Source organism: Nylanderia fulva, unplaced genomic scaffold (genome assembly GCF_048542155.1).
Source record: "Nylanderia fulva isolate GAGA-0341 unplaced genomic scaffold, ASM4854215v1 Scaffold5, whole genome shotgun sequence".
Taxonomy (NCBI): domain Eukaryota; kingdom Metazoa; phylum Arthropoda; class Insecta; order Hymenoptera; family Formicidae; genus Nylanderia; species Nylanderia fulva.
Window position 1 is genome coordinate 1655466 of NW_028190587.1, and position 11399 is coordinate 1666864.

The 11399-nt window shown below is 34.2% G+C and overlaps 1 protein-coding gene across 1 annotated transcript in view; it reads right to left on the reverse strand.

Moving 5' to 3' along the window:
* Phyhd1 (Phytanoyl-CoA dioxygenase domain containing 1) overlaps positions 1-10792 on the reverse strand; it is a 62604-nt gene extending 51812 nt beyond the window's left edge. Inside the window, exon 1 of the mRNA XM_085486988.1 lies at positions 10729-10792. Coding sequence (XP_085343114.1) covers positions 10729-10752 — 24 coding nt within the window. The 5' untranslated portion in view covers positions 10753-10792. The remainder of the gene's footprint in view (positions 1-10728) is intronic.
* Positions 10793-11399: the final 607 nt, after the last annotated feature.

Here is an 11399-nt window from a genome sequence, read left to right on the forward strand (position 1 = left end):
AACATACTGTACATAGCGAGTATCAAGTTATCTAATAATCATATAGATGCTGCATAAAGACTTAAATTATGGATGAGAGAACGAAATAAAAAAAATTATATTTTGGATCTTTGTCAAGATGGAATATAATTTCGTGAAAGTTCATAAATAATTAAAAGTTCTAGCTTTACTTTTAACAGTTCTATACTTCCTAAATATGTTTGAGAAATAGTTCTAGCCATTAAATAAAAAAAGTCAGGACAAACTGTAAGATGATAAATTCACGTATTATCTGTTTGTTTTACCAAACTTTTTTTACTATTCATTGTCAAATTTTTAAATTTTCGAGCTTTACACGTTTGTATATATTAATTTAATTTAATTTAATTTTATTTATACTTTACTTTTACATTTTCAAGTTCTAGAAAAAGTTTTATCTTTAAAAAAGTATCGATTAATATAAAATAACCGCGAGCAAACACAAGTGGATATCAAAGTAAAACACTATTAAAATTTTCGAGAATTTTGTTTACTTTAAAATAATTCTAGTATAATTCTAAGCATATTTATGACTTTTCTAAAAAGATTTAAATATAAGCAATATTCAAAAGTTTTTGAATAATTTTTATCGTCCAAAAAATACATCTATAAATACGTAAAAACGTTTTTCTGTAAGAATAAACAGAATTTTTGAAAATTGACTCATCTTGATACTTATATATATGCACGTTTGCTCGTGACTATTTAAAATTAATCAATGTTTTTTTTTGAAGTAGAACTCTTTCTAAAATTCACGTAAAGCTATAAATCTTTGAAAATCTTTGAAAAATGATAAGGAAAATATTACAAGACAAAATAAGATGCTGCGTCAACTGACGCCCCAGTTATCTTGATGCATGTTTTTACTTTCATTATTTAATAAATAGAGCTATTTATTTAAATTATCAAGACTATTAAAAACAAAAAACTTTTAATTATTTATAAGTTTTCATAAAATAATACATCAACTTCACATATGTTGATTTTTATTTTATTCATACCTTTATATTTTTAAAAGCACATATATTTCTTTTTAATATACTTAAAAAAATATTTAAGATATTTATTTTAAAGAATGTATAATTTTCTTGTTCACAGAGTTTAACTACAAACATGTAATAATAATTTTAATATAATTTAATTAGTATAATAAATATAAAATAAAATATATAATAAACATAATATTTTTATATTAGCCAAAACATTTAGTTTCACATTTAAATGCTTTTTGCACTTTGTTGAATTTCTACCGTTATTTGCAAATTTTTGATATAATAGCGATCAATCGATAATTTCAGCTTCCTTCAATATTGAAGAGAAATTCTATCTTTTGGAGAAGATTGATTTTTCGTCATTATTTTATCAGTCGGCTGTCGAAGCATGTTTAAGGCGGTACCGTTTTCCTTTTCGCTACGAACAGGTATCCGCTTACTCATTACCTTTTTAATTATCTTTGGCTGACGAAGGTCTTTTAGTACGTTTAACGGGCTAACCGTAATCGCTTTAAAGATCCGTAATATTACGGACAAGAAGAATCTCCAAATAATATATAGACACGTGTGTGCATACGTGCATTATAAATATTTAAAAGTAAAAAATACTTTGTAAATTCAAATAGTAAAACAAATTAAATAAATTAAAATTCAATTAAATAAAATAAAATTCTCATTCAATTAAATAAAAAAAACTTTGGCATAAATAGAACAAATTAAAATTCAATAAAATAAAATTCAATAAAAAAATCCTTTGTAAATTCAGTCATGTTATTGAAAAAAGAGACTAGCGATTTCTAGAAAAAACTTGCGATACATATATATTTTCATAATCATATAAGTTAGTTAAATATTAACAACATTTTAATAAAAAGAATAATGTACACGCACATGCCTATTTTTCAAAAATAGTTTTCTTGATATATATTTTAACATACATAAAAAAATCTACTTAATATATAAAAAATTGAATTGTACATATATTTTCTTAATTGAAAATGAGATTGAAGATAAGAGGAGCAAATAAAATTGAAGATATTTGATCGCGAATCGATGTGATGGCGAGAGATAGAAGTCGAGATGTCCTAATCTGGACTGTTAGAAATTCTGTGTCACGAGTTCTATGAGCGGTTGGAAAAGTTTAAAGCTTTTAAGAGACGACAAATCTGGGAAAACTGTGGTTCGATCGCTCTTCGTGTCTGCGGTTGTTCCCGATGCGGTTTGAAATTAGCACGAACGGATTATAAGATCCGTCTGTTCGTGACACTTCTATTAGTGGCGTGGGAAGAGACGAAGAAAAATTCATCTCTTCTCTTTCTCTCACGCGGATTGCTCTCTTTCATATTTCTCTTTTTCTTTCATTATAAAATCGGTACGCGTGCGACCTGTTTCTTCCTGACACGATGCATCTTGCAAGAACTCATTTTCGTTGCGCTTCTCTCGGCTCGCGTTTTCCAGGATAATGTTACAATTCAATTTTACGGTATAATTTTTGTATTAGAATTACATACGGAATATATGCGAAAGATCACAGTAACAAAAGATGAGAGATGTTTAAATATCGAAAATCTAAATAAATTAAGAAATCTAAATAAATTAAAGCGTTTTTTTTGGAGATCAATGGAAGTTATAGCAAGTTTCTAAAGCCAGTTAATGAGAGTTGTTTTCGAAAAATATACGATTTGGGAACTATTGTAAAATATTTTTCGCGGCTTGCGGCAAATACACAACTAACACGATACGAGCCAAAGTCAATTGCCACGATAAGGACGGGACAAAGTGACACTTTGCGGAGAGAACTTAAGCTTAATCTTCAACGAGGTAAGTCCGTCTTAGAATGTACTTAGAGTAAGGTGCGGTCTAAAGTGGAGATTCTCCATGCGGATATCATTTCCATGATATCTGATGGCTCTCCTACGTTCTGAGTCAAAATTATACGCCCCCCAATATCTGTACAAGAATGGCGAAACAGTTTCTTCTTAACTCGGACTAGCTTTTAGAATAAATGCAAAACAATTGGAATAAGGAAAAAAATTCTAGAAAGTTAAATTATGTAAAAAAAGGTACATGTTATATATAAAATCAACTTTATTAATTATTTTTAAGTATTTATTATTATCGAATTTAATAATTCCGAAAATCATTTATCAGAATCAATAGTGCTTTTGAACCGAAGTTATCAGTTTCTGCATAATGAAGCCTGGAGTTAAGGTATTAAAACTTGGCGATTAAAGATCGTCGAAATACTGCGCGAGAGCGGACGTTCTTGCTTCCTTCCGGTTATCACGGAGCGCTCGATGGGACTTTGAATCCTTGCCGAAGTATACCTCGCGCATAAAAGGGGTTAAGCGAGTAGCACGAGTTAGCTTTAAGCGGTCGGATTTATGGACTCCGACAACTATTTAGATAGGCGGGATAGAGAGAGAGAGAGAGAGAGAGAAAGAGAGTCTCGGCGATCATCGGTTTTTGTCCCGGTGGTAAGCATCGGTGGCTCTCACTTGGCTCGTACATCCGGGGATATCTTCGCGAGCCTCGGAAAATATTCGGCACGCAGAGGACGACGGAATCCCCAAGCTCGATCCGAGTTTCGGCCGGCGCGGTATTTCGGCTTAATTAGTTTTTCGTCCGCGGATAATCCGCGGCCGCGGCTATTTGTCACTCGGGACCCCCTCAAGTTTACGCTCGCGGAGAATTAAGGTATGGCAGACGGGAAGTGAAAGAGAGAGAGAGAGAGAGAGAGAGAGAGTGGTGTTCGAGCCAACGAGATTAGAGCGATATTTAAACGAGGAGGAGCATTCCCGGCACCCCCGAAGGCTTCTGTCGTAAGTCTCGACTCGAGGGAACTTCGGGAAGGATTCGTTTTATCGTTCGCCGTATAATTTGAGGATGTCGCCGGCCAAGAAACTACCGAAGTGGCTTAAATCTTTAGGCTGCATGCTGGAGATCTCTTTTGATAAGAATATTTTTAGATCGCTGTTTATCGATCTCAATTGGGCAAAACGATCTATTCTATTCTGTGACATATATACAGGGTATCTGACATAAAGTTTCACACCGAAAAGTAGATTATTAAAGCTTAAATTAATTAAATAAAATTTTATTAAAGTAAACTCTATTGGAAATTAATTGGAGAATGTGGTTTTGTCAATACTTTATTTCCACAAGGTTTAGTTTGCGAAAAATTCTTTATTTTCAATTGCTTATAAATTATGCCTCAATATTTTTGCTGAAAAAAATGTCTCCAAATAACAAGATCTACTTGTATATTTTCGATGTGACACCTTATGTCAGATACCCTATATATCGTTATATACAATGACAGTTTAAAGATAAAATAGCTATTTAATTAAACGTCGATTAAATGAAGAAATGCAGTGAATATATAAATTTGGAATGTAATTATATAATTGTAATTATATCATAATTGTGTGCATAACATACAAATTGATACCAATAACTGGTCGGTTACTGAAATTTGTAATAGATTAAATATGCTAGATCACGATAGTTTGTTATATGTGTTCCACCAATTTATCGAGCAAATACCTAGCATTCTAGAGTAACCAAACTATTTTAATAAGCGCATTTGATGTGATATAATATACATCATGTTGTATAAACCATAAAGATTTGATATAAGTTTGTAGTCGCTTACACATACAAGCAAACCAAGCAAAGAAAGGGAAAACGAGAGTGTATCTTTAGCAGCTTCCAAGTATTAAACTGCTCGTAAAAGAGCTTTTATGCGATCAGACTTTCGCAATGAAACTTTAGATCTCAAAATCGATCGGGGAAAACGTCGCTCTGGGAAAGAATTCTCGTAAAGTTTTCTGCAAATAACTTTATAAAATAATAAATTATTTTTTCCTCAAGAAAATCTTATTTATGAGAATATATAAAAGAATCGACAAAAGATATATAATTCGTAATTTTAGTCGAAAAATATACAAAATTTTTCTGCGCGCGATTCACAAAAAATAATCAAAAATAATTGTATTATTATTTTAACTTTAATTTTTATATTACATCAAAATTAAAATTTATAAATATATATTATTTTATTATTAATCTATTAGAAGTATACGAGATTTATATACCTACGTATATTCCAATAAAATCACGTTGCAACAAAAATTTAAAAATGCGCAGTAATTAATTAACGCAAATTTTAAAAATAATTTTAAAAGTAAAATAAATCATCCATCATTATATATCGAGATAACATTTTGCGAGTAATAATTCGAGAGTAAATCGACTGACGAATCTTATAAGTAAGCGATTTACATAAATATTCAATAAATTTAAAATAACAAGAGAGAGAGAGAGAGAGAGAGAGGAAGGAGAGAATAACATGTATATCTTACTTAACGGAGCGCTACGGAAAAAGTCTGAAAAGCTCAACGATGACAGAGAGCTTTTGGAAAAATCTAACCCAGCTCGCAAAGAAAAGGTGGGGTGCGAGCAGAAAAAAGAGAGCAAGAGAGAAAAAGAAAATCATGAAAGAAACTGAAAGAGAGGAGACAGCCCAGCGGAATGGGCTGCCATGAACCCAAGGCAGTTATGACTTTTTTTCTTCAGTCGACCCTCTCTCGGGGTGCGCAGCAGCGGCCGCCTTCCCTAGGGTTTCCTCCTATGCGAATACCACATTAAGGGACGTACTCAAACTTTTATGGAAGCTCATAGTGACTGACTTCTCGATATATGCTTAGCGATATCGTCTCTCTTGCGTTTTACCGACTTTTCTCCTTCTCTCTCTCTCGCGCTCTCTCTCTCTCTCTCTCTCTCTCTCTCTCTAGTCCTCCATTATGAGCGGCGCTTTAATTGGACAATATCTATCCTGCGAGAATGTGCGGTTTGCTCGCGGTACTCGAAGAAATAACGAGCGCTCCGCGTTAATTAGAACATTACCTTAATTTTGTGGACGACGGATGGGCGACGTGTTTTCGCAACACAAGAGGCACAAAGAAATACTTGCGTGAATAATAATGTATTCTGTACATTTTACAATTAAATCTTTTTTTGTACAGATTATTTATTTTTCAACTAATATTTTCGATAAATCTTGTTATTAGAATTTTTACTTGCAGTAACAAGTTGAATAATGTAGAATATGATACTATATAAATAATATCCAATTAAATCTCGGTAAAGAAAAGCCATTTCAGCTGTCAACAAAGAATATTGTTCTGTTCAGTAAATGCGCCTATCACAACCTGTATTTCTGTACAATATTTCATTAACATTACGACTTTACTGGTGCGTTCCGTTTTTGTTCTATTAAATTTCGATGCGCGATCCCGTGCGTTTAAAAGCAAAATTAAATACCACGTATTTTGTGTTCTGATATAACATTTGATCAATCGAATTTTGCGGCTTCCTTCAATATATCGAGCGACTCAATGTATTCAGTGTTATATCGCATTTCATGTCTCGTTTAAATTAACACACGTTGAATTGCAATTCCTCTCTACATCACATCACTCCGATATATTCTCCCTCTCTTTCTCTATTTTTTACTTGCAAATCAACTGCAATTTCCGAAGTTCTCTAATCATCATAATAAATAAACAAATCGATAAATACATACATATATCCGCATGTCATCCTGCAAATATTTGACGCTATTGATTTAAATGTAGAAAATGATTAGCCCACATTCATCTCCCAGGCTACGTGCCAAGTGGGAGATGAGAGAATGGACGCGGCAGAAGTGTCAAATTAATCACCTCGTAATACGCACTTAATACCGGGGCGATCGATCGGAACGAATGAAAAGTGGGACAAGAACCCATTTCCCGGCGTGTGCTCTCGGGAGCTTCTGTCAATCGGCGAATTCGCTATAGCTACTATTAAATCGGCTCGTGACACCGGAGAGCTGGCGGAGAAGCCGTCACGATTTCGTACTTCGCACGTTAGCTCACTCTTGCCCTTTCATGTTTATCGAACCATCGCGGTGAATTTAATTAGAGAAGCGCTTTTACTTCGCGAGCGTGCATGTAAAGAAATGTTCCCTTCGCTCCGTTATGCGAACAACTATTTCGGAGCAAAGCTGTTAAGCTAAGGATAATTTCATTTCATTTAAATTGATTAATAAAATTTCTCGAATTATTCTAGATATTTCTTTTCCAATTTTTGTTTAATAGACCGAGTTACTACTTCTCCGTCGTATGAATCTATTATATGTCATCTCGCACGATGAAACAATATTTACCGATATTACGCGTTAATATTACGCTCTGCCAATCGATAAATAGTTGCTTCCGAAATGATGTACTCGTGAGCCGCAGCGAGACTAATTCCGCGATCTGTTTACACGTGTATGTCCCACTCGACCGTAAAATATATATATATATATATATATATATATATATTGCAATGAAATATCGCACGATCAATTTAAATGCGGCATATATTTCTATTCAAGCGGCTCATAAATTTATTTCCTCAGCGCGCGCGGCGCACAAATTCGGAGAACGCCGTTTAAATATGTTTTATGAACACGAGAGAGAGAAAGAGGCGCAAGGGGGCTTTGGCCGCGGATTTTATCTCCGCGAGAAAGTATGCGCCACACGCGCGTGCTTCAGGCCGTAATTGCAGAAAATTTTCTGCTGTTACCGAAACAAAACGAATAAAAGGCCGTAGCAGGCGAATAAAGTTCGCGCGCGCGGTCGTCTGGCAGTGACATTATAAAACGTACATACGTTCGCGTCGTACGTTTTGTAAACACGCAGTTGGCCGACGCACTTTATTCTTCGTATACACGTCACATGTTCTTCGGGGTTCCCTCTTTTTTTAGTGAATTTTTTTACAATTTTCTACACGAGATCGAAAATCGGGCAGTTCGATCGACGCGTCGAATGTCTCTGCTTTTTTTTACGATGTATAAAAGTGTGGTAAAACTTCAACTGCGCGTTAAATATTATATAAGAGAACCAAATAATACACGTTGGTTTTTCTAACACGTGAACATTGATATTTTACGTTGTATTTTACTTAGAAAGCAGAGTCTGTGATTTTCGGAAAGAAAATGATGGAATATTGGAAATGCAAAACATTAAGTGGGTTCATCTCCTTTCTCGTAAAATCTGTAGAATTCCGCGGCACGTCCTCAACCCCTTATCCTCTCTCTTTAACGGTTCACCTTTTTGTTCCATTATTCGCTATCCATAATGCATTATTCAACGCTCGCTGCTTGTTTCACGGTGCTGCCGTTTCTGCGGCCGATCTCATCGCGAGCTGTCTAAATTATTGCGCCGCTAAGTCCCAATTAGAGGCGCATAATCAATTCTTTCATCCGTTTTTCATTTCTTTGCATTCCCTTCTTAATCTTAATAAATTAGCTATTGTCGTTCGCAAGATACGTTTCTCAATCTTTGGATATTCTATTTGATATTTCAAGTCGTTTTTCTACCTTTTATGCGAAAACAATTATCTCGAAAATTCGCGTTTGTAAAAATAAGCATCTTATTTCATCAAGCTTGTTCAACTCTACAATATCAATTATGCAATCATAATAGGCAATCTATTATGAAATAAAAAGAACGACAAGGAATTTATTCGGAACAGACCGGTGACATTTTTGAAGACGCGAACAGAAAAGGCATCTGGTTCTGTTGCTGCTCCAGTTAAATGTCGAGGAATCGGGATGAAGAGGAAAGAGGAAAGAATATAGGTATATAGATGGACGAAAGAGATAGAGAGAAAAGCGACATAATGGGCGAGCAGAGAGGCAGAAGGACATCAAGAAGAAAGAGGAACGACACCAAGGAGTGTTAGTAGTTATCCGGCAGAAGTGCATTAGCTTTTGTTTGTCGTCCGAAAGGGCGGACCGCGAGGACTAGAAACTAGACTGGGATCTCATGTGTCGTGAATGAGATCGGTCCTTGCTCCCTTTTGCCATCTACTCTTATCCATTTTATCCTTCCACTCCCCGCATCGCCACAATGTTGATTCTCGAAAGCGACCCGGAGACTTATCTATATAGCCTCCGTCGCCTAGGTCTTGGTTCTTTTTAGCTTCGCCTAACGATATTGCGCATCATTGATATCATCCTTTAGGTGTCCCGACAAGCTTTTTATCCGTTTAAAAAAAGTGTCATTAATATTTTGGTTAAATTTTAGATTTAATTTTAGAAATATAATGATCAAAATTTCGCGGGACAGAAGCGACAATTAAGTGCAATAATTTTTCAATCGCAACACTGTTCAAATATACTTTCCTATCGCAGGTCGTGATTAACATTTTCGAGCTTTCGCTCAATTACGCGCTAATTCAATTTTAACTGCGGAGTAAATTATCCGTGCATTTGCGACATTGCGGCTGAATAATTGGCTTTTGTTGTCATCCGTAGACACGTGGCTGCGAGAGCAACACGTTCGCCAGTCGCGTTCGCCGAGGCGAACAGGAAGACCGTATATACGCGGCGGAGACGGAGGCGGCTAGAGATCCCGAGAACTTCGGAATTTCCGTGTCCTCCGTCGCATACTTGGTCCTAAGTTATGCCCTCATAAACTCGCGTACAGACATACCTATGCGTCTCCAACCATTCTCGCGCGCTTCGCCAAGTAGTATCTGTTGCCATCCACGCGAAACCGAGGAACACGCGCTATATGGATTAGTCTACAGAAGCGTAGGTACATGTATCGCGAAACTTTGTAACAATGCGCGATCAGAAAAATAATGTGCTATTTATACGTGGAATGGACAAAAGCTATTCCTACGTGGGAATTCGATTGACGGACAAACTCTGTCATGCGTTATAAATATGCTCTCGATATAGAAACTTTATTCGAGATAAGTGAAAAATATTTGTTTTGTAAGAGAGATATAGGGTAAAGGTACCGATTATAAGATAGGTTCTAAATATGAGATAGCGTCTTAGTAACGACACCGTACATCTGAAATGTGTGACGTTTGCGTCATTTACTTCGTAAATAATTAAAAAAATGTAAATGGTATCTCATAATCGGCACCTTGACTCTATTGACATATCGATAATATCGAGATTTAAATTAAATTTTATTAATGCACCGAAAAAGAAAATAATTAAATTAATAAATATTTATTTCAATACTGCCTTATATACAATATAAATAATTTATTTGAAACAAATAAATATTTATCTGATTTTAAAAGGATTTTCTTATATTAATTTTTCACATCAATATTATTAGTTTCAAATAAATGATTTATACGCCAGTACTGAAATAAATATTCATTCGAATTAAATAAATTTTTTTCAGCGTGGCAACTTAATTTTGTGAATCTTCTATCCCTAATATTATATTATATATATATTATTTTCTTCATTTAGAATCAAATTATTATTAATATTTATTTTTTATGACATTTTTTATATATTAGATGTAATGCGTTTTGACAGTTTCCAACGAAATGGAAAATAAATTTATTTCGTGTGCAGAATATCACTGTCTTTTGTATAAAGCATAAAGGGATTGTGTATTAAGTACGGGACGTTAATGTTAATGTAAAGTTAGCAAATGTAGAGAAAGCGCATTTTCTGCATACATTTAAGACATAATTGCACAAATGCGCGTACCATATTAGCGGTATAAATATGGCTCGCTTGCAGAGAGTAGCGTGCTTTATCCATATAACTACGTAAGTGCATCCGTTTACGCGAATGCGAGAGATTTGTGAGACATAAAGACCTATTTCCGGTGAGAATTTTCATCGTGAGAATATAGGCGTTACTTACCATATGGCTGTAAATCCTGTACATTTCTTGTCACTTTAGCACGAGAAAGAAGGGTGGATGGATATCTTCTTTATGGCGAAAGTAGATGTATTTTTCTGCACGAACGCTCTGCAACATTTAAGGAATGATATTGTCAACGTAGAAAGAAATATCATATAGCTGCATTATACACATAAAAGTGCGTATTTATTTTAATTCTAATTTTATTCTATTTTTGCAAAATCCTCCATGCGTTGTAAAATCTTTTTGGCGAGAATCTTTTTAGAGATAAAAGTTAAATAATACTGAAAAATACCATCTAAATATTATTCGGATGGTGCAAATAAAAATTTGTGTGCGATACACGAATATGCATATAAATATCATTTGTAATAACTAAAAAGAAGTATCTTGCACACTGCGTCATATATTCGTACAAACCATGTTTTATAATCATTTATATTTTACTACTACATTTAGTTATGAATACTACAATACTTTTTTGTTAAAGAAAAATGAACTCTGTATGAATTGATCGAAAAATATACGGACAAAAAGAAATGCGCACAGATTTCGAGATATCTTTTATAACAGAACAAAAAATGTCATAGAAATAAATGTTAGAAATTCTCAACGACGCATATAACAAATAAAAATGATTTTGCTAGATTGGATTTTGATTTCACGATGCA